Source organism: Tursiops truncatus, chromosome 11, assembly GCF_011762595.2.
Source record: "Tursiops truncatus isolate mTurTru1 chromosome 11, mTurTru1.mat.Y, whole genome shotgun sequence".
In the NCBI taxonomy this organism is placed as follows: domain Eukaryota; kingdom Metazoa; phylum Chordata; class Mammalia; order Artiodactyla; family Delphinidae; genus Tursiops; species Tursiops truncatus.
Window position 1 is genome coordinate 97,757,220 of NC_047044.1, and position 23,863 is coordinate 97,781,082.

Below are 23,863 nucleotides of genomic sequence, written 5' to 3' on the forward strand. Positions count from 1 at the left end.
TTTTTTTATATATAAATTTATTTATTTAATTTATTTTTTGGGCTGCACTGGGTCTTCGTTGCTGCGCACGGGCTTTCTCTAGTTGCAGCAAGTGGGGCCACTCTTGGTTGCGGTGCACGGGCTTCTCATTGCGGTGGCTGCTCTCTCTTTTTTTAAAGTATTTTAAAAATTTATTTATTTATTTATTTATTTTTGGATGCGTTGCATCTTCATTGCTGTGTGCGGGATTTCTCTAGTTGCAGCAAGTGGGGCCACTTTTCATTGCGGTGCCCGGGCTTCTCATTGCAGTGGCTTCTCTTGTTGCGGAGCACGGGCTCTAGGCGCACGGGCTTCAGTAGTTGTGGCACGCGGGCTCAGTAGTTGTGGCTCTTGGGCTCTAGAGCTCAGGCTCAGTAGCTGTGGCACACGGGCTTAGTTCCTCCACGGCATGTGGGATCTTCCCAGACCAGGGCTCGAACCCATGTCCCCTGCGTTGGCAGGCGGATTCTCAACCACTGCACCACCAGGGAAGCCTGCAGTGGCTATCTTGTTGCGGAGCATGGGCTCTAAGTGCGTGGGCCTCAGTAGTTGTGGCACACGGGCTCAGTCGTTGTGGCTCACGGGCTCGAGAGCGCAGGCTCTGGAGTTGTGGCGCACGGGCTTTGTTGCTTCTCGGCATGTGGGATCTTCCTGGACCAGGGATCAAATCCATGTCCCCTGCTTTGGCAGGTGGATCCTTAACCACTGAGCCACTGGGGGAGCCCTGACAGTCATATCTTAAGGACAGTTGTTTTTGGAGTCAGTATAGTGCAGTGGCCAAGAGCATGGGCCCTGGAGTCACTGCCTGGGTTGGAATTCCTCCTCCGTCAATGATTATAGCTGTATAACCTGAGGTAAGAAACTGACTTAAATCTCTCAGTTCTTCAATTTCCTCTTCTGTAAAATGTGGGTAATAAGAGAGCTAGCATTTAAGTTTACTGCCAGAATAATATTAAATGAGATAACAGGCCTAAAATACTTGCAGCAGTGCCTGATACCTAGTAAGCACTCAATAAATGTCAGTTACATCTATGGGGCTGACGGAGCAGTTAAGACTTGAGAGAGGCGACCATTTTTGTAACTGCTCTTTGAGGTTGTCCTGAATATCCCATATCTTTGCGTTGTTGTAGTTGGATGAATCCTTGTCTGTTTTTCAGGAAGACTCACATGATCCCATCAGGGTGCTCAGCTGGCTCCGCAGAGACCTGGAGAAAAGCACAGCAGAGTTCCAAGATGTTAGATTCAAGCCTGGAGAAGCATCAGTAGGTGGGGAAATGGTCCACTCAGGAGACCCACACAAAAGTTTCTGTGTGGACTATTATAACACCACCAGCAAGGGCAGTCCAGGGAGATTGCATTTTGAGATGAGTCACAGAGAGAACCCTTGTCAGGGCCCCAGTGCCCACGCTGGTAACAGGAGCTCAGTAGACGAAGTTTCCTTCTACGCCAATCGCCTCACAAATCTCGTCATAGCCATGGCCCGCAAGGAGATCAACGAGAGGATTGACGGCTCTGAGAGCAAATGCATCCATCAGTCAGTGTACGTGGGGGATAAGCCTGCACCCAAAAAAAGCCTGAGCAAGGTGGCATCAGAGCTGGTGAACGAGACTGTCTCTGCCTGTTCCAGAAACTCCACCTCGGATAAGGCTCCTGGCTCCTATGACAGAGCCTCAGGAACATCACAGAGTCCCGTGAATGTAAAATACAAAAGTGCTTTGAAGATCAAGGACAGCACCAAGGAAAGCAGGGGTCCAGACGACAAGCCTTCTTCTAAGAAGTCTTTCTTCTATAAGGAAGTGTTTGAATCTTGTAACGCAAGTGATGCCACAGAGGGCAGAAGGTCCTTACCCGCAGAGGGAGAGATGTTGAGAGAGCAGGAAAAGCCCAATGACTTCACAGCTTCTGTCAGTCAAGGGATCATCACCTATGCTAACAGTGTGGTGTCTGATATGATGGTCTCCATCATGAAGACACTGAAGATCCAAGTGAAGGACACGACCATTGCCACCATCCTGCTAAAGAAGGTCCTGATCAAGCACGCGGAAGAGGTGGTCTCAGATCTCATCGACTCCTTCATGAAGAACCTCCACGACGTCACAGGGGCCCTCATGACTGATACGGACTTTGTCTCGGCCGTGAAAAGAAGTCTCTTCGTTCATGGAAGCCAGAAGGCCACAGATATCATGGATGCCATGCTGAGTAAACTCTACTCAGTGATATTTGCCAAGAAACCTCCTGAGACTGTCAGGGAAACCAAGGACAAGTCTGAGAGTTATTCCCTCATGTCCGTGAAAGGAACGAGTGACCCTAAAAACCGAAACGTCAGCTTTGCATCCATGAAATCTGAAGGTAAATTGAGGGAAAAAATAGGCTCTCCTGCACCCAAACCCGAGAAGGAGAAGACTTGTGTTGAAACTCTGGGCGAGCACATCATCCAAGAGGGCCTGTCCCTGTGGCATAAAAACCAGCAGAAAGAAGGAAAATCTCCAGACCTCCAGTGTGCACCGCTTGCAGCTTCCAACAAACAGCATAAACCTGCGCCAGACTCTCCCTCGGGAGTTCCTCTCGATCCTAGCAACCTCAGTCCCTCTACGCATCACCCAGAGAAACTGGAGAATTTTATGCATGACTCTGAGTCCTGGGCCAGGGACCTGATCGTATCCGCCTTACTTCTGATTCAGTACCACCTGGCCCAGGGGGGAAGCATGGATGCACAGAGTCTCCTTAAAGCTGCTGGCGGCACCAACTTGCAGGCCAGCAAGTCCCCTGCAATTTCTGATGAGTCCGGCCTTAGGTCTCCTCATATGGGGGTTGACCAAGAAGCAGCAGAAAAGAAGGATCTAATGAGCGTTTTCTTCAACTTCATCCGGAACTTACTCGGTGAGACCATTTTCAAGAGCGACCGTAGCTCTGAACCCAAGCCAACTAAGGAAGAAGACAGTCCCCAGTGTGAAAGACCTGTAAGTCCTTCTCCCATCAAACTAAATGAAGGTGATGAGGCTGGAGGTACTTTTGCTGGGCTGACCAAGAAGGTTGCTAACCAGCTAGATGACCACATGAACAAGCAAATGGTAGAACATCTGATGGACTCAGTGATGAAGTTGTGTCTCATTATTGCCAAGTCCTGTGACTCTCCATTGGCAGAAGTAGAAAGTAATAAGTCTGGGGATACCAACAGGCCAACTTCATCCTCCCCAGATAGTCTACATGAGTGTTTGTCAACCAAGGGCACAGGGGCAGCAGAGATCCTCCTGAAGAATGCTTATGAAACTATCTACAACGAATTGAGAGGCATATCAGCACCGCTCCCCGAAGGGTCTGCAGCACCCAAAGTGATTGTCAGCAGTCACAACCTAGCCGATACGGTTCAGAACAAGCAACTCCAAGCCGTTCTTCAATGGGTGGCCGCCTCTGAGCTCAATGTCCCCGTGTTGTACTTTGCTGGTTATGATGAAGGAATCCAGGAGAAGGTAAGGAAGTAGAATCGGGAATTTGGGAAGATTTTTTAGGGGTTAATTAGGGTTTTAAGTTCTTTTTTTCTTTCTGAATGGAAAGAGAGCCACGAGAAGGGTAGAATGGGGACAGTAAAAATTTGAAGCTCATGCCTCATGGTAGAGATAATGGGTAAATTAAAATTCAATTTTGCCCGCTAGGAGGCGTATCAAAGGGTAAAAGGGAGATAAATCATTTTTTTTCCTCTTTTTTTTTCTGCGTATATTGATGGAAGTGCACAAATAAGGAACCTCCAAGAGACTTGGTGAAAGAATCAGATTAAGGTCTGGGCTCAGGTTGAATTCTGCATGACAGCTTTGCCCAAAGAACGAGAAGGAGCTGCTGGGAAGCATCCCATCCTGGGGATGTGCTGCTGGGCCGGGGAGGCGGGGGGTGGGGGGGGTGAAGGGTGGACTGATGGCCTTTTCAAGCCTGTCATTCCTCTCTTAGCTGGTGGTCTAGGAAGTGTTGGGGATTTGAAGGGATTCAATAAATAACATCCCTCTTCCCCTCACCGTGGGTTCTGAGTCAGTTGAGAAGTAAGACCAAAGAATAAGGCAGATGGAAAATCAGCTTATTACTGTTCTTACTGGTAAAGGTAAGTGTGCCTTCTAACTCCTTTCTTTTCCCAGGTTAGGCCTTGGAACTGCTCACTGAAGGGAAATTTGGGGTCCAGAAAGCTTTTGTTTATGTAGTTGCCGTTGCATGCTAGTGTGGGAGAATTAAGAGAGGCCATCTCCACAGCACGCACGCACACACACACACACTCAGGATTTTTTATTATTTTCCCTCAGTTGAGAAAAGTAGAACAATGGCATTTTAAGTAGTAGAAGGTGGCACGAGAGGCTGGGATTATTTATAAAAAGCATTCATCTTCTTAGAAACCAGAGGATGTGGAGAAAGAGGCTTTCTCTGTTTAATATGGGGTATTAGTAACCCTCGTAACTGGGTTACTTGGTTTATCTGATGACCGGGAAGACACAGAACTGTGTAGCATACAGAATAGGCCACACTCAGGCTAAGCGAGAAACTGTGTCATCTGTAGACTTGCTACTCGTGCGGTCTGTGGACCGACAGCATTGGCATCGCCTGGGAGCTCAGTACAAGTGCAGAATCTCAGGCTCCACTCCTGACCTACTGAATCAGAGTCTTCGCTTTAGCAAAATCCCCAGGTGATTTGTGTGCATATGTTCCACTTGGGCTAAAGGACAGAACGTGGAGATCCAATCTTAGGTTTATCCCTAAGAGTCCTCGGCAAGTTCTGTCTCTTTACAGTTTTTCCAGTCTGTACAACAGACAAGTGTTTTGGCACGTAGTAATTAGCGGATGGGCCTGTATTCACAAAAGCTGTAGACTGATGCAAAAAATCTAAAAAGCCTAGCTTTCATGTGTACAGTGTGAAACGGGCTTTGTTCTGACACCATCTTTTAAGTCATCCCCATCATACATAACACATTCTGATTTTAGGTTATTTTGAATCAGAATGTCTGTGATAGAATTCTCTAAAATGGGGACAGTGGACTTGCAGGCCTCCTTGTTCTACACACACGCACATCTTTGCCCAAAGTAAAGACTGTCATCTCTTTCCTTGAAGAGTGGAAGGGTTGGGCAGCAGCGTGTCCAACTTCAACTGAGTGGATTTGCTCTGAGCGTCAGTATATGTTTAAGAACAGCTGGACGAAGTATACATCAAAGAAACTACCTAAAAATGAGTCACAATTTGTTTTTGGAAAGAGATTTAATTAACATATGCAAACATTTTCATGCGATGCAGGTGATTGAACCTGGTAACACTGGGATGCCCATGAGCCCAATTCCTTTAAACAAATTTGCATCCATTTTTGAATAAGTATGTGTGCATAGTTCAAAATCCAAAGGCACAAAAAAAGATGCACACTTAAAATTAAGGGCTTTTTCTCATCTTTATCTCCCATCCCATTGCCCTCCCTGGAGAAAACCATTCTGATCAATTTCTTGTTTATCCTTCCAGAAATGCCTATGCATGTACAAGTTAATACTTTTATATACTTCTCTTTCTTTAAGTCACACATGGTAGTCTTTTATCTATGTGTATATATGCTCTTCTGCAACATGCAGAGTTGCCACATTCTTTTCTAATGGCTGCATATTCACTGTATGCAGGTGCTGTATGCAACCACTCTTCTATGGATGGACATTTCAGCTACCAGTATCTTGCTGCTATAAGCAATGCTGTATGCACAGATTCAAATGTATCTGAACATGTGCTTGTAGGTTGGATGTGTATTCCCCAATGCCTTTTATAGAGCTCGCACCAACCATATGACAGTGTCTACTTGCCACAGTTTAACCAACAGTCCATTCCAGACTTTTGACCTTTGCCAAGTGTCGCCTTACTTTTCACATATCTTATTAGGAACGAGGGTGAATACCATTTCATATGTTTAAGAGCCATTTTTCAGTCCTTTTTCATGGATGAATTACTTGTTCATGCCCTCTGCCCATTTTTCTGTTGGGTTGTTGGTCTTTTTTTCTTTATCTCTGAGAGTTTTTTTATATACAAGGAAATTAGCCTTTGTGATATTTTTATCATTTGACTTTTGATTGGTGTTTTTTGTTGTTTTTGCCATACAGAATTTTGAAAATGTTTATGTAGTCAAATATGACAGTTTATCTTTTATTTTTCCCAGATTTTGTGTCGTAGTTTGGAAAACATTCTCTACCACAAAATATTAACAAGACTTCCCCATGTTTTTCTTCTAGTATCTTTATGATTTTTTAAAAAAATGTTTAAAACTTTGATCCACGTTGAATTTGTTTTCACATAAGGTGTGATGTAGGGATGCAATCTCTTATTTTTTTTTCCAGATAGCTGTCTTTTTTTTTTTTAACATCTTTATTGGCGTATAATTGCTTTACAATGTTGTATTAGTTTCTGCTGTATAACAAAGTGAATCAGCTATACATATACGTATATCCCCATATCCCCTCCCTCTTGCGTCTCCCTCCCACTCTCCCTATCCCATCCCTCTAGGTGGTCACAAAGCACCAAACTGATCTCCCCGTGCGATGCAGCTGCTTCCCACTAGCTCAGATAGCTATCTTTGTTTTTTTTCAAAGCCTTCTATTCCATTGAATCATTTGTCTATTCTTACTAGTTTAATACTATTTTCATAGCATATTGATTTAATTACTGTAATTCTATAATATGTTTTAATATCTGATAAGGACTAGAGACTCCTTACTTCTCTGTCTCAGAAATTTTCTAGGCGCTATTTCTCAGTTTCACCCCCAGCTGCAGGCAACCATCAACCTGCTTTCTAGCATTACAGATTTGCCTCTCCGACATTTTACATAATGGAGTCATAAACTGTGCAGCCTTTTACATCTGCCTCTGTACACCTAGCATAACGTTTTTGAGGTGTATCCATACTGCAGTATATGTCAGTAGTTCATTTCTTTTATTGCTGAATATTTTCTATGTTTTCCCTATCCGCTCACCAGTTAACAGACATTTGGGTTGTTCCCACTAGTTGGCTATTATGAATAACGCTTCTGCGCACATTCACATGCACATCTCTGTGTGGACATAACGTTTTCATTTCTCTTGGGTGACAAGGAGTGTAACTGCTGCATCTTACGGTAAGTGTACTTTCTTAAGAAGCTGTCAAACTGTTTTCCAAAGTGGCTGTACCATTTTACGTTCCTACCAGCAATTTTTGTTGATTTCAGTTTCTCATTATTCTTTTTTTTTTAAATTATAGCTGTTATAGTGGTTTCTGAGTGTGGATTTAATTTGACATACATACATTAAAATGACTAAAGATGTTGAACATCTTTTTTATGTGTTCATTAGCCATTCATATATACTCTTTGATGAGTTGTCTGTGTAAGTCTTTTGCCTATATTTTGACTGGGTTACAAGAATATAAAGTTACAAGAATTCTTTATGTATTCTGGATACAAGTCCTTTGTCAGATATGTATGATTTGCAAATATTTTCTCTCAGTATGTATCTTGTCTTTTTACTTAATGGAGTGCTTCAAATAGCAAAAGTTTTTAATGATGACATCTAATTTATCACTTTTTGCTTTCATTGCTTGTGCTTTTGATGTCATATCTGATAAATCTTTGCTTAACTCAGTGGTTCTCAACTGGAGGCAGTTTTGCCCCCAAGGGACATTTGGCAGTGCCTGGAGACGTATTTTCTTGTCACAACTGGGAAGGGGCAGTCTAGTGGGGAGAGGCCAGGGATGCTATAAACATCCTACAGTGCACAGAACAGCCCCTCAGCAAAGAATTACCTGGTCATAAGGTCAGTAGAGCCAGATTGCGAAACCCTGACCTAATAACCAGGGTCATGAAGATTCTCTTGTTTCTTTTCTTCTAAATAATAATTTCAGCTCTAATATTTAGGTCTGTGACCCATTTTGAGCTCATTTTCATGTATAATATGAGGTAGGTGTCTAGATTCTAGATTCACACTTCTGCGTGTGGGTATGCAGTTGTCTTCAGCACCTTTGTCGAAAAGACAAATGGACATCTGGCCCTTTTGAATTCTTCCCCCTTTATACCGACAGAATCACCACAAACGTTGAGGTTCAAGCTCTCTTTTGATTGGTGTTTTCATGGTACGTCTTTTGCCATAATTTTACTTTTAACTTACCTATATCACAAAATGGTACAGCCACTTTGGAAAAGAGTTTGACAGTTCCTTAAGAAAGTATACTTACCATAAGGTGGTTCACGTTACCATTTTCCATAGGCAACGTGAGTAGGGTCATTTTTTTTAAACTATTCTGACAGCAGTTGGTGTGTTTAGACCATTTACAGTTAGCCTAATTATTGATATGCTTGGATTTAGGCCTATTATTTTAATGTTAGTTATGTTTATTCTCTCTGCTTTTCCTGTTTTTCCTTTTGTTGCCTTCTTTTGGATTATTTAAACAGTTTTTAGTTGTCCATTTTAATCTATCGTGTTTTCGTCTGCATCTCTTTGTGCAGTTTTTTAGTGGTTTCTCTGGGGATCACAATAACATACCTAACTTTTCAGAGTCTAACTAGAGTCAATAGTTACCACTTAAATTGGAATGTAGAAATCTTCCTACCATATAGGTCCCTTTACTCTTCTGCCTTAGGTTGCAGTTATTTTATGTATTTAGTTGCAAAAATCCTTAGGCAATGTTATTTTTGCTTTCAACCGTAAAGCACATTTTAAAGAATGGAGGCGAATCGTTTATCGTTTATCCTGAGATTTTGACTGTCTCTTTTGTTCTTTGTTCACTCCTTATGTTCCCAGTTTCCTTCTGATACCATTTTCCTTTTGCCCGAACAACAAGAGTGCATTTTCTGGCAATGAATTCTCTTAATTTAATACGAATTTTTCTTTATTTGACCTTCATTCCTGAAGTATATGTTTGCTGGACATAGAATTCTGGTTTGATAGTTCTTTTCTTTTAGTGCTTAAAAAGTGCTGTTTCACCTCCTCTGTCCTCTATGGTTTCTGACGAGAAACCTGCTGTTGTTCGAATTGTTCCCTTTCACAAAATGTGCCATTTTTCTCTGACGGCTTTTCGATTTTTTTTTTCTTTTTCTTCAGTTTTCAGCAATTTGACTGCAGCGGGTCTTGAAGTGAATTTCTTTGGGTTCATGTTGTTTCAGCTTCACTATGCTTCTTGAATGTGTCAGTTATGTCTGTTGGCAAATAGGGGAAGCTTTCACTAAGTATGTGTTCTGTACTCCCCTCTTTCTCCTCTCCTTCTGGGATTCTAATGGCATAGATGTAAACCTTTTGGAATTGTTTATTTTCTCAGTCTTTTTGAAAGAGGTTGAATCAGTCTCTTACCCTGTTCAGTGCGATGCATTTCTATTGCTCTTTCTTCAGGTTGACTGGGTTTCCTCTCTCATCTCCGTCCATTTAGTTTTCATTTGGGATTTTGTATTATTGTTTAGTTCCAAAATTTCCATTTGGGTCTTCTTTATATCTCCCCTTTGCGGAGACTCTGTCTTTCCGTTTGTTTCAGGAGTATCCTCATTATTGGGTTGGCCAAAAAGTTCATTTGGGTGTAGCCGAAGATGTGATGGGAAACCCCGAACGAACTTTTTGGCCAACGCAATACTTCAGTCTGCACGGAATTTCCGCTGAAACAGTTCCTGATTTTTGGCCTGTTCATTTGCCCTTTGACTTTCTCACACAGTCAGGTGCGGAATGCACAAAATATAAACTTTGATTCCTTTGTTGCTGCGAGGATTCCGGGTGGGATAGCAATGGACTGTGCTCACATTAGAATACTTGCTTTGGCTCATGGTTTCTCATTTTAAGCTTGGGAAGAGACCTGGGTATGAGTATTACCTCCGCTAATTTCTAGCATTGTATTACTGACAGTCTTCACCTCTCCGGGCAGCGTTTTCGTGGGGGTTGAATGGATCTTTGAGTCACCTTCCTGCTCTAACATCCCAGTGTTGTCTGGTCTATGGGGCAGGGAAAGCAGCACCCACATTTGTCCTTTGTCTCTTTCTCTCCTGCCCTTGTCAGTCTTGGGACAATGATGGAGCCCGTTTTATGATGCTACAGTGAACTTAAGAACTTTAGAATCCTGAGAAGGCAAGAAGACCATTGACCAAACACCCACTGGGAGCAGGAGGTTTTTAGTCTTAGTGGGAAATCACATTTTCCGTATCACGGACAGGGGGATGTTACTTAAATTAAGGGCGATGTAACCACCTTTCTTCTGTCAGACAGGCCAGCGAGCGGCCCAGTTACGGACATCTCCTCAGCGTCTCCCTCGAGGCCCCCCCGCTGCAGGGGCTCTTTTGCCCTCGCCTCGGCAGCCCTTCCCCGCCCTCGGCGGGATGCTCGGCCGCTCACCACTGCTTTCCTTCCCTCCCTCAGCTACTTCAGCTCTCGGCAGCCGCCATGGAAAAAGGGCGCAGCGTAGGTGAGGTTCTGCAGTCGGTGCTGCGCTATGAGAAGGAACGACAGCTGCACGAGGCGGCGGGCAACGTCACGCGGCTGCAGCTGCTGGACTGGCTGATGGTGAACCTGTGATGGGGCCGCTGCTCTCCCCTCTTCCCGCGCTGGGCCCGGCCCTCGTCCCCTCCCTGCCTTCTCACCTCCGCAGCCCCCTGCTCCGTATCATCACAGAGCCCCAGCGTCACCTTCATACCACTCACATCCAAGACACGTCATCTTGTGCTAGTCCCTGGATTTCGCATTTTCCTGTCCATGTGAGCAAGGACATAAAAAAAAAAAAAAAAAAAATGGCTTCGGGTATTTTGTTTCCTTGGCATCCAATGGGACGGTAAGGTGAAGCAATCTCAGCAAGGAGAAAGAACCCGATGGCTAATAGCAGAAGAAAACTACTGCCGGCCTGAGAGACCCCAGCAGACGCCGTTTGGCCTGTTGTCTCTGGATCCCCCCGTCAGTGCCTTGCGGCTCCCCTGCGTTCAAGTGGTCCCTAAATAAGCCACAATTCATCAAGCGTCATTTCAGCCCTTTATAACCTTGTAAGTATTTTTCAGTATCCAATCTAAATCCTCCTAATTAGGCTACCAGGACTTGGCTCCTTGTCCTGTCTCCGCAGCACAACTGTCCACCTCAGCTCTATCCGTGGTTGCAGACAGTCGGTGACAAAAAAGGTCCAGAACACCTGAGTTCTGTTGCCAGTTCTGAACCTTTCTGGCTGTAGGACCTGGGACGAGTCACCTCTCCTGACACTGCTCTGACTTAATGTCCATGTCACCCCGCTTTAGAAGCATTTTCTGAAGTTTACATTCTCCAGATATTTTTAATTCTCCATCCTTCCTTTTAGAAACGTCCTCCTCCTCTGGTTTCTAGTTTCCCTATTTTTCTACGTCTCTCAGGGGCTCTACTCGACTTTGTCAACCCCTTACATGTTTGTCTTTCCCAGGACTTTCTCTTGACCCTCTGCTACTCTCTACCATCTTCCCTAGGTGATCCCATCCAAACCCATAGCTTCAATTACCTGGTGTCTCCCTTCATGGACAGTTACACACTGATTAAAATGAAAACTACGAAGCCATGTACGATGTTTATGATGTTATGATCTTGAGTGCCTGGTACACATTTATCTGTACTATAATTACAACCATATACAGACTGAGTTCGTGTAGGTAAAGGCTAGAAGGGCAGGTGGTGGGTGAGTGGATACATCCTGTAGTTTGCTCGTCTTCCGTCCTTTGGGAGAGCTGCTGTGTCCTACTCCACGTGGCCCTGGAGAAGCATCAGTCATGGCACTGCCACCACACCACACCACACTGTGGGCTTGTGACCCAGGCTGGCCAATCAGAGGACCCCAATATCTCAGACACAGTGATGAGTTCAAGTCCGACCAATCACCTCTGAGACTTTCCCACCAGCAGGAAGACTGCATCTTCTGACTGGCCGAGAGTGGTCACCTTAACTTCTGGGCAGAGCTTGTCTTCAGAGTGAAGTTAACCATAAAAAGAAGCAAGACTAACGCGGGAGAGGGAGTCTGAGCTCCATGATCTTGTCTGAACTCCTAGATCTTGCTGTATCTACACTTAGCCCTCCTGATTCCCCAGTCACATAAACCGATAAATGTCCTTTAAACTAGTTGGAACTCAGCTTCTGTCATTTTCAAACCAGAATCCTGACTGTCTTGGGCAAGAGGAAAAAAGTGTTTTTTTATTATTTAGCGTCCTCTCAGTGATGCTGTAACACTGAGTACTTAACCCTCTCCCCACCCCATCTCCCCACACACGCACCCATTGTTGTATTTGATTGAGGGCATAAGGAAGGAGCATGGGTGCAAGGACATCCTTTCCAATCCCTCATCATAGGAATCATGCCAATAGGCCATGTGAATAGAGGGTTTTTCTTTTAAACCTTTATGCATTAAAAAACAACAGTCTTAAGTATTGTACAATAAAAGTGCTGTCTCTAATACAAATCACTGGTGGAAAGGAACAGGACACACCCTCCTCTCAGGTCACACAATAGGTGGTAAAATGTTTGTGTTCTCGGGGGAGCAGTTTTTGTTTTGTTGTCCTGTGGAGGCCTTGGACTCCGCTGGCCCAACAACTGCCTCGGGCTTTCCGGAAGCTTCTGCTAGATGAGGCAGCTGGACTTCAGCTGTGTGCTGGACAGAGCCCTGCTGACTACCTGAGTTCTGACCCTGTTTAGTGGCGCCTTCGTTGATTTTGTCTTTTGTCTCTATTTGAAGGATCATCTCTGCCAAAGAGGAGAGAGCAGGAACAAGTAAGTGTTCAAATACGAATTACATTCTAACTGTCCATTAGGCTGTAAGTCATTTGGGGGAAATCTGGTTGTAATGATACAAAAACAAGTCATTTGTAAAGCACATTCTGTGTGCCAGGCATCATTCTAAGCCCTTTACACTTACTGGTTCCTTTGCTCCTTCCTGCAACCAGAGAGAATAGGCATTATTCTCATTCTCATAAATGGAGAAACTGTGGCACAGAGAGGTTAAGTAAATTGCCCAAGGGCCCACAGCTGGTAAGTGGTAGGGCCAGACTTTATCCCAGGCAGCCTGACTCCAGTGACCGAGTACATAACCATGAGGCTATATTGCATATAAAAGATCCTCGCATAATTCCATAATCTGATCAAAATTCAAAAGGTAATTATAGGGCTTGCAGAGGAGGACGCATTGAAAGAAAAGGAAAGGAGGGGAATAGGAATTGGAGATAGGAGAAACACAGAAATTCCTAACGATGAGAGGGCAAAAAAAGAGGAGAACCCAGCCACAACCAAGTTTCCTGAAAGAGGAAAATCCCCAAATTACGAAGTGTCAGGCCAGTAGTGATGAAACCAGAATAATTAACCGAGGTTGAGCTCAGAGAAATTGGCAGGCAATCCTCCAGAGACGGCTGACCCCCTGGATTACGGAAATAGGACTGGCTATTTGAGGGACTGGACCTTGTTTGCCCAAGTGATGTTGCCCTTGAACCTTGCCCTTCCTGGCCTCAGAAGGGAAACAGAGACTGGCTTTCCTCAAGGTCTGAAGCCTGGGCTGTGCTTTGAGGTTCCGCGGCTCATGAATCCAAGCATGCTTGAGGGCCTGGTCAGGGGTCACGCGAAGAGAAGGCTCCCAGCTACACACCAACAAAGCCCAGCATTGGTTAGGGTTTTATTTCCCTTTTTAATAATGAAATATTTTCAAAGAACCTAAATGAGATATAAAAATGGTTCATTTTTAAAGAACCCATTTAAGCTATGTTAAAACTCAAAGATACCATAGAACAGAGCTCATGACATATAATTTTGAAGTACCTGGAGGCAACTATTGGAAATGATCTTTTTAGAAAATGTGTATGACAAGCCGAGGAATGTCTCACAGCCCAAATTCCGTTACAAGAAATATTAGAGAAAATCGAAACCAGTGGGATTTAGGGGTTAGTAAACTAAGAACATCAAAATGAAGAGATGCTTAATTGTGATTCCCAAACTATGGAATCTGGACCTCCAAGTATATCACAAAGAACATTACAGAACACTAGAATATTAAGACCATGAGGGGACTTGGAGATAATCCAAACTGCTAATGCAGTAACAAAATACACTTGACCCACCATGGAATCATCTTGCCTTTCTTGAGTAATTTTAGTAACATGGCACTAACTCACAGAACTAGCTATTCCAGTTTTAAAAAACTCCAATTCTTTAAAAGTTGTTCATTTTGATTGAGCCAAGATTCACTTCTCAGGAACTTTTAGCTTAGTAACTTTGACCCGGTCTTAAATTCTACCCATGAGCATCATACAGAATGAGACAACTAATCCATCTTTTATGTCACAACCCTTCAACTATCTGAAGACATTTACATGACTACTAGTTATTGATCATATGACATGATCAGTTCCTTCCTAGATAGGAAATCTCAGCTGTTGTCTAACTGGTGTCCATCATGCTGGGAATAGCTACTAACTGCGAGGAGATGCATTAATATTTCAGACTCGTCGAGGTCTAAACAACTCAAGTTCCCAGTTCTTTGTCCAATGAACTGCTGTTAAGCTACACCTCGCCTCTCCTGAACTCCTAGAGTTAGCCTATAAAATCTAGACACAGAACTTTACCTTTATCCCTATTAAATCTGACCCAAAACTTTTAGTCTCTCAAAGACTTGCTAATTAGCCAAATACGAAGTAATAAAACAACAGGCCCTGACAGCATGACTGCCTCTTACAAGGTGTGAGCAACCAGCCCTTTGCACTAAAAAGGAGAATAATTTCATTCCTGGCTGTGAGTTTCTGGATTACCCACCTCTGTCTCAGTACTGAGTTTCTGTTACGAGTTAATGGCCATTCATTCTATCGCCTCAGCAAGAGGCTGGGGTGGAGTGGGGGTCATGATGGGGTACAGGATCCTTCTCTGTCTCCATTTTTCAGATGGGTAGCATGACCCCGCAGATGGGAAAACTTTCGGCAGGCCCTGGTGGTTTATTTTCTGAGCTAGTACCTAAACTCCAGATGCACAAATGCCAGAAGAGTAGTATTTTGCTAAAACTACTTCATCCCACTGAAGGAATGAGAGAACATAAAGATATGGTCTTCTAAAACTACTAAACAATTATAGGACTAATACAGCTGGAAGAGACCTTAGGAATACCCCACTCTACAGAAAAGGAAACTGAAGCCCAGAGAGACGATGACTTGTCCAATATCACGTGGCTAATTTATTTGCCACTCAGTGGAGACAGACTTGCATAACCTCTTTAAAATTGGTGACAACAGCTAGTATTTTCTAAATACCTTCTCAACTAGGTACAGTTCTAAGGTGCTTTATGGACTATTGGGTTTTTTTTTTTTATCAATACTATGACGGGTGAAGTACAGAGCCTACTTTCTAAGATTCAAAATATGCCTATAGATTCTAAAAAGCTGTACATAATAAATGGTTTATAGATCACCCTTTCCCTAGTTCCCTAATATGAGAGGATTTAGACTCTAAATCCTAGGGGAATGGGTGGGAAGGGGCCTGAAACCAGCTTGTACTGGGCATGTATGCAAATAGTTATTGATACAACAGACTCTGAAGACCTGGGCTTCCAGGCAGTCAGGGCAAGAAGGAAGCAAGCTCGACCCACACGCTGTGTAATCCAGGGCAAGTCACTTAATCTCTCGAGCCTCAGGCTCCACGTCTCAAAACATCAGGTCGTCTGTCCCACTGACCACACAGGATGGACAGTGGAGACAGCAGTCTGATGAGGCAACAGATAGGAAAGCATCTCGTAGACTCTAAAGACCTATGGTCCGTGTTTATTATGTCCCATGACTGCCTCCCAGCCCCAGACTTTCACCAGCAAACGTGTGGGAAAGTACAGTGTTTAAGAGGAAACCCAGAAGCAAAGACACCCTGACAAAACTCACACCAAACACTTTCTCAGAAAGTCCAGGAAACCGGTGTCGTAGGTTTTCAGCACCATGGTGAGATCCTTGGAATCCGGGTATCTTTTTTTCCCCTTTTGTTGGTTATATTTTTAGGAAAACCTTTGGAATCTTTAGAGATACAACATTATGTGTTTAGTTCCAGGTGTGAATATGCATTGGTCACATCACAGCTGTTCACTCAACCTTGCTGCTTCTGGGAGTGGTCTCTGCAGCTCTCCCGCCCCCTCACACACAGACAAACACACCCACAGTCTTAGTTTAAAATAACCACATGTACATTATCCAATGAATACAATTTACTTTTACAAATAACTTCCTACTACTCGGCATGTTCTGAGCCACCAGCTCCTCCTCCTGGAATCAATCAAATGATCTTAATGGTTTAACATTAACCAACGTAAAATAATAGTGACGATGATAATAATAATAGTAAAGTAAATCTGAAGTGACAGAAACGGTCCGCTGTGAACAAAAAGCATGTTGTCCATTCTTGGCTTTTCTATGCCCTTGATCCTCCCTCACCCCAAAACGTGAGAATTTGGGACACCCATGGGGAATAACAGCAAAGTCATTTTAGGAGAAGGATTGACTTTCAGAGTTCATGTACAAGCCACACAAGCAAGTTAACCTCATTTCTTATTTTTAGTCGTGTCAAAATTTTGTCCATAGCTGGAATGATCAAACTTGGTGGTGGCTTAAGACACTGCTTGGAATGATTTTCTTCAGCCATTTCCACGGATTAAAGCCCTCACCAAATGTATCTTCTGTCATTGCTGAAAAGAAACCCCTGAAGACAGGTCCAAAGGTGGCCTGAGAACACAGTGCAATGCCTTGAAGGCAAGACCATTCGTTTGGACATCTAGGTCGTGGTGAGCATGTTCAGAAAGGTGACCACGTATGCTCACACCTTGTAAATATACATGTGAAAGGGCGGATATGTATATACACACATGCAAATGGACACATTCCATGAAATTCTCACAAAAACTCGGGGTTCATACAATGGACATCCTGGAAGGTACATAATGAGATGCTTCTAATTACTTTTGCAATCAATACAATTTGCAGGGCGTCCAACAGAACACCTGCTCTTACTGAATTCCTGTAAGAGCCCATGAATGTGTGTATGTGCGTATATACACACATGGGTATCTGTGTGTTTATATAGAAAAAAATGGGCTGGGGGTACTGCATAGGGCATAGGTCCTGTGAACTCCTTTTTGACTGTGGCACCAGGGCTCCCACCTTATCCTAGATTGTCTTTGGTCAAAGAAGAATTAGATTCACGGGCTTACAAATAACATAGCTCCTACAGTCATCTTTATGCAATTGCTTTTCTTGCACAAGTTTTTCCTACCTCTCTGACCTTCCCCAATATCTCCTTATTCTCCCCACCTCCTCTTGCTGTCTGGAGCACCTACGTATCTTGCTACCTTTGAAGAAACAACTTTCCTCTTAATTAAGGGTATTAACTAGGAGTGGCTGGGGGCTGAGGACCTGTTGGCAGCCCAAACCTGGGGAAGGGAGAGCCAAGAACTTAAGTGGATATAGTGTTTCCAAACTCGCCTCATCATAAGCTGCTGTAAAAAACATACAGACTTCTGAGTCCCACCTCAAACACACTATACCATAGGAGGATCCTAGGAATCAGCATTTTCCCCAAGAACCCAAATGATTCTTATAATCAAATAAAATTTGGGAAACACGGATGAGGATGCAGCTCCCAATAACGTCCTTTCTTACGCAGGAAGGGAAGATGTGTGCTTTTGCTACCAAAATCACATTCGGAAGCTTAGTGCTGATGGTAAAAATCGGGTACTCTATGAAAGGGACATGTGTCTGTCTTTGGTACCCTCTTACCAAAATGCCTATATTCCCTTCCTTTTGATTCCCCCAAGTACACTCTCTTGAGTTCAGGGTTATAGGCTTGAGATGTGACTCTTCCCACATTGCCTTTGTCTAGCAGGAGGGAACACCAATGCTCCTATTTGTCTTTCCCTAAGTCCTTTGAAATCCAAAAGGCTGAATTCAAAGTGGTGGATGGGAAAAGGACATCTGGGGTCAAGAGACCAGTTCCATTGCCCCATGCATAAGTTATACCAGCGAGTCGGCCAGTTGCTCTGCTCTGGTATGGGACTGACCAATCCGAGTGGACGACAGTCTTGGCATTGGAGGGGGATCCTGGAGGACCTTTTCTTGCCAGACCTTAAAATTTTAGTTTCTGGATCGTGGGCTCAGGGCTGTGGCTTTTTAACCAACTGGTACAGAAACAGACTACATTTTAACCCCCAGGTGGCTGAACCAATATATACCGACTGCCCATCAACATGACTGAAACACTTTTGTCCAGGAGGGTCCCCCAGGGTGGTGTTTTTTGACTTTCCTCTTGATGGGACAAGATGTGGAGAGAAATTATGTGATTTGTCTACCCGTTTTGAGGCCACCGTTGGGTGAAAATAAGAGGCAGGAGGGCTGGGAACGACAGTGTGAGCCTGTGAACTAAGCTGACGACAATGTCGTTCCGGATGGCAGGGAGCCCATCTGTGGAGCCCTCGTTCCTCACATCTGGCTTCACTCCACTTGGCTGACATTAGGGCCACTACGGCTTTTTGTACACAGGAATCCCTTAGCAAAGGGATTTTAGATCTGGGACTGGCTTCATCTTCTGGTTCACAGTGGCTCAGAAGCCCGGCCCGAGTTGGACTTCATTGATCCCCCGGTCCGTCCTGTACAGCACAGCTTGGCTTGAAAGACAGAGGATCATAAAATCCAGGGGCTGGGAACTGGGATGGGGGGAGACTGTGGATGAAGCTTCATTCCAGCAATTAGGCAGATGTCCTATACAAAACTGACAAGCCATAGCTGACAGCCCTTGCTTACCCATTTTATACCAAAGTTGCAATGAATCTGGAATAGTGAGGGACTGGGGCATTAGGAGAATTTCAGCAGGAAAGAATAAGGCTCCATTAATGATAAACTGTCGCAATGGAATTTTCCACTGTTCTTGCAAAGACGCTTCTGCTCTTTGATTTCCTTCACGGTGCGTAGTGCGCGCGGGCAGGCAAGCTGCTAGGGGAGGTGGGGAGCACTGTTGGGAGAGGGTAGAGTTCTAATCTTTTGGGGTTTCAAGATCTGCTGGTAGGCCTTCTGAGCAGGAACCTGGTCATTCTTGGCACCTGTGCATTTTCACTGCCGAGACCTCGCTCCCAGTGACTGCCCCACCCATCTCCATCATGCCCCTGGTACCACGGCTCAGCATCTTTTTACTTTTCTGAAAGAAACCTCTAAGCACAGCCTGCCTTTTGGGGCGTGGCCAGAGGAAGAGCATCATATGGGGTGTAGGGCATGGAAGGTGTCTTCCGGGGCTGGGAAACCTCATCAGCTACAACAGGAAAAAGAGAGTCAGACCTGGGACTCACCAAAGAACGTCTGTCTCCCGGAGGCCGTCTGGATGAAGTGGGTCGGTGGCAAGCCCAGCACCTTCAACAAGGACAAAGCAGTGGATTCCCTCCTCTGGACTCACACATTCCAAGACTGTTAGAACTGGGTGGGACTTCAGCTAAACGTTGTCTTCTACAGATAAGGACCCAGGATATGAAGCGATAACCTCAAGCCAGTGGCAGAGCAGGTCCAGAGCCTGAGACTCGACTCCTGATCCAGGGCCGTTTCAGTACCCCGAGCACTGACACCACCCACATTATTCTAAACAGACATCAGCACCTACTAGACAGGCCACTCGTGATAGCAGGCAGATCACACTGTCTAAGCAAGTAAACCCGTGCAGCTGCGGACCACCCCTGAATTAAGGGGTGACACATCCCAGCTCAGAGCATGGGAAGGGAGGAAAGGAAAAGGAGATGGAAATCACCAGATGGGCATCAGACCACGATATGACAAAGTATCTTCTGAAAAGACAAGGGTAACACCTGCTTGGTCACCTTTCCCCACTGCCACCTATAGGGGTGCACACAGAAGAGAGAAACGACAGGTGTCCCCCTCAGCTCTGGGCCCCTGTCCTTGCAGCCAGGTTCCCAGGTTGTCCCTTCACGACCCTGCCCTCCTGTTCCTGAGCCGCGCTGACTGAGGTCAGGAGGAAGCTGCAGTTCAGGGGCAGCAGGAACCTCCACCCAGATCCCATGCCCTCCATTGGAGGAGAAAATTGGAGGATTGGCTCCGGGATGCTTCACTGAATCGTCCATCATCAACCTTAGAAGCCATGGACTCTGGTCCCCTCATCTTACAGACATCAGACCAGGGAAGTGACTTGCCAAAGAGGACTAGCCTCCGGGTTTACTGATCTCCAGGGCGGTGTTCGTCCCACCATAGCTATCATTTATAGCTACTGTTAACTAAATTAGTGGAATACTTTATTATCAGTTTCAACCATAAGATGAATCTCTACATTAATTCCCAAGGATGTATGTGTCTCCCCAACCAACCTTTAACTTTAAGACAATCTAGAAAATGGGGATTTGGGATGAATGGATAGATAGGTTGAGAGACAGAGGAATTAGATACGTCTTTGTTCAGAGTCAAAATATCTTTGTTCCCTGGGGAAATCCTAAAATGTGAAATTTCCAATTTTTAGGATTATTTTCTCCCATGTCATCTAATTTGGCGTAACAAGATGCCTTTAGGCAAAAGAAGAGCAGGTATAATGAATAACCATGTGAGAGTCTTGGTAAAGCCTTTTCATGGCATGATATTCTTCCCAGAAAGTTAAGATGGTAAGTAACAACTGAACAGTGCACAGATTTCAATGGGTGTCATGTCAGCCTGGTTTTTAGATTCTTTGGAATATATTTGAAAGACCGGTATAACAGTTTTATTTTAAATGTTACTATTCACAATATGCTGGAAGTTACATCCTTTGCAGTTACTTACATTTATGATAAAAAGGTTAGATGTCGACTCAAAAGTGTACATAATTTCAAAACATCCAACCCTGTCCCGTAAACAGATGCAGGCCATTGCCCTAGAGCGAGTCCGACGCAGCCTGGAGTCTGAGAGCGGAAGTTACCCCTCCCGAGGGCATCGGTTGGAAGGCAGCCTTGTCCGCCTCACCTCCATGATGCAGGCTAGCTGCTCCACCTCGTTCTCCCCAGGGAACAGGGGGGTAGCCTGTGTACAGCTCGGCCGTGATGCACCCAGGCTCCACATATCAATGGCCATGTTGTAGGGATGGCCCAGGATCACCTCTGGGGATCGGTAGAACCGGCTTTGGATGTAGGTGTAGACTGCAGGGGAAAGAAAGAGAAACCTCACGTGGAAATCTCCTCTCCAGAGCACGTGGCTCCACATACCTGCCCAGGCGGGGGTGGACGATAATTAATTAAGAACCCCCCCCCCTACCCCCGACTTCTTTTCACTCTCCGGGCTTTGCAGGGAGAAGGAAGTACAAATGGTCAGCACTTATGAGTCCCATCCTACATCTAATCTCATCACATCCTCAGAGCAACCTGATTATCATGAGGGGCTGTTAGCCTCACGTTACTGATACAGAACTCTAAAGTAGGCATTGTTCTAGAGAAGTAAATTTGTCAGGCAAGCTCTCAAAAAAGAAAACATAAGACGCATATAAAGCTAAGTTTTCAAATTGTCTGATTAATCTGGGGTAGACGCTCTCTGAAGTATTGCGATTTGGCAAGGGAAGACGTGTATGAAAGTTGAAAAAGCAGCGTGCAAAACACATAATGTAAAAATGTATATTCCATACACTATGTGCATTGTGTTACATAAAGTATAGAAAGAAAAGTTCAACAAAATCTCAGCAGACGAGGATGTACAGAGGATATTTAGTATTGCAGGCAGCTAGATTTTACAGAGGAGGAAACTGAGGTGGGAGAAATGGGACATTACCGTTATTTGCAAATGCTGTTAACTGGTTACCTAGATGGGGGCAGGGCAAGGGATTTTGTAGTCACTTCTCTGTTGTTTGACTTGGGTACAGTAAGGATGTAATAATTTTTAGTGACTTAAAACAAAGATTTAATAAAAATGACTTTGTACCCTGTCTGTTTCCAAAATGGACACGAGGCACTTTGCAATCAAAGTACGAATATACAGGAAAGATTTTTTAAATGAATTTAATGACAGAGGAAGACAAATACAGTATGATTTCACTTACATGTGGAATCTAAAAAACAAGTGAACAAACAAAAGGAAAGAGAAATGTCTATTTAGGTCTTCTGCCCATTTTTGGATTGGGTTGTTTGTTTTTTTGATACTGAGCTGCATGAGCTGCTTGTATATTTTGGAGATTAATCATTTGTCAGTTGCTTCGCTTGCAAATATTTTCTCCCATTCTGAGGGGTGTCTTTTCATCTTGTTTATGGTTTCCTTTGCTGTGCAAAAACTTCTAAGTTTCATTAGGTCTCATTTGTTTATTTTTGTTTCCATTTCTCTAGGAGGCGGGTCAAAAAGGATCTTGCTGTAGTTTATGTCAAGAGTGTTCCGCCTATGTTTTCCTGTAAGAGTTTTATAGTGTTTGGCCTTTACATTTAGGTCTTTAATCCATTTTGAGTTTATTTTTGTGTATGGTGTTAGGGAGTGTTCTAATTTCCTTCTTTTACCTGTAGCTGTCCAGTTTTCCCAGCACCACTTATTGAAGAGGCTGTCTTTTCTCCATTGTATATTCTTGCCTCCTTTATCAAAAATAAGGTGACCATGTGTGCGTGGGTTTATCTCTGGGCTTTTTATCCTGTTCCATTGATCTATAATTGTTTTTGTGCCAGTACCATACTGTCTTGATTACTGTAGCTTTGTAGTGTGGTCTGAAGTCCGGGAGCCTGTTTCCTCCAGCTCCATTTTTCTTTCTCAAGATTGCTTTGGCTATTCGGGGTCCGTTGTGTTTCCACACAAATTGTGAAATTTTTTGTTCTAGTTCTGTGAAAAATGCCATTGATAGTTTGGTAGAGATGGCATTGAATCTGTAGGTTGCTTTGGGTAGTATAGTCATTTTCACAATGTTGATTCTTCCAATCCAAGTAATGGTATATCTCTCCATCTGTTTGTATCATCTTTAATTTCTTTCATCAGTGTCTTATAGTTTTCTGCATACAGGCCTTTTGTCTCCTTAGGTAGGTTTATTCCTAGGTATTTTATTCTTTTTGTTGCAATGGTAAATGGGAGTGTTTCCTTAATTTCTCTTTCAGATTTTTCATCATTAGTGTATAGGAATGCAAGAGATTTCTGTGCATTAATTTTGCGTCCTGCTATTTTACCAAATTTATTGTTTAGCTCTAGTAGTTTTCTGGTAGCATCTTTAGGATTCTCTATGTATAGTATCATGTCATCTGCAAACAGTGACAGCTTTACTCCTTCTTTTCCGATTTGAATTTATTTCTTTTTCATCTCTGATCGCTCTGGCTAAAACTTCCAAAACTATGTTGAATAATAGTGGTGAGAGTGGGCAGCCTTGTCTTGTTCCTGATCTTAGTGGAAATGGTTTCAGTTTTCCACCATTGAGAACGATGTTGGCTGTGGGTTTGTCATATATGGCCTTTATTATATTGAGGTAAGTTCCCTCTATGCCTTTCTGGAGAGTTTAGCATAAATGGGTGTTGAATTTTGTTGAAAGATTTTTCTGCATCTATTGAGATTATCATATGGTTTTTATCCTTCAATTTGTTAACATGGTAAAAGCAGGAAAACTAAATAGTTGAATGACAGCAGCATCACCTGGAGGAATATACAGTCTGGTCCACGGAGGAAACAGACATTCAAATAAAATTTTTTTAAGGAGCCAAGTTGATTTTCAGCCTTCAAGGACAAGTACAAATTAGCAATGGAAAAAAGGCAAATAAGAACCATCTGAAGACCTGGAGCCATGGGTACTAGCACCCAGTGTGGTGTGGCGGGGGGTCAAAGGTGAACGTGGGCAGCACGCGACAAGGTTGAAGAAGCGGACAGGGGCCAGCCTGATTCGAAATAGCTTGTGAACTAAACAGGCTAAGGGGTATGTGTGTGGATTTTAAGCAGA

At 43.9% G+C, this 23,863-nt stretch overlaps 2 protein-coding genes across 7 annotated transcripts in view; one reads left to right on the plus strand and one right to left on the minus strand.

The window, feature by feature from the left end:
• Positions 1 to 12,198, plus strand: part of AKAP3 (A-kinase anchoring protein 3) — a 29,143-nt gene extending 16,945 nt beyond the window's left edge. For both annotated transcript variants that reach the window (XM_073789132.1, XM_019926111.3), the window contains exons 4-5: positions 1,176 to 3,488; positions 10,382 to 12,198. In XM_073789132.1, the coding sequence (XP_073645233.1) occupies positions 1,176 to 3,488; positions 10,382 to 10,537 (2,469 nt within the window). In that variant the 3' untranslated portion in view covers positions 10,538 to 12,198. The remainder of the gene's footprint in view (positions 1 to 1,175; positions 3,489 to 10,381) is intronic.
• An 8,469-nt stretch (positions 12,199 to 20,667) lies between these two features.
• The window catches only part of RAD51AP1 (RAD51 associated protein 1), a 29,671-nt gene continuing 26,475 nt past the window's right edge, over positions 20,668 to 23,863 (minus strand). For 2 of the 5 annotated variants that reach the window (XM_073789134.1, XM_073789136.1), the window contains one exon: positions 20,668 to 21,119. In XM_073789134.1, the coding sequence (XP_073645235.1) occupies positions 20,899 to 21,119 (221 nt within the window). In that variant the 3' untranslated portion in view covers positions 20,668 to 20,898. Of the gene's footprint in view, positions 21,120 to 21,952; positions 23,580 to 23,863 lie in introns of those variants that run through there. The other 3 variants (XM_073789135.1, XM_073789133.1, XM_019925955.3) reach the window with 3 other exon arrangements.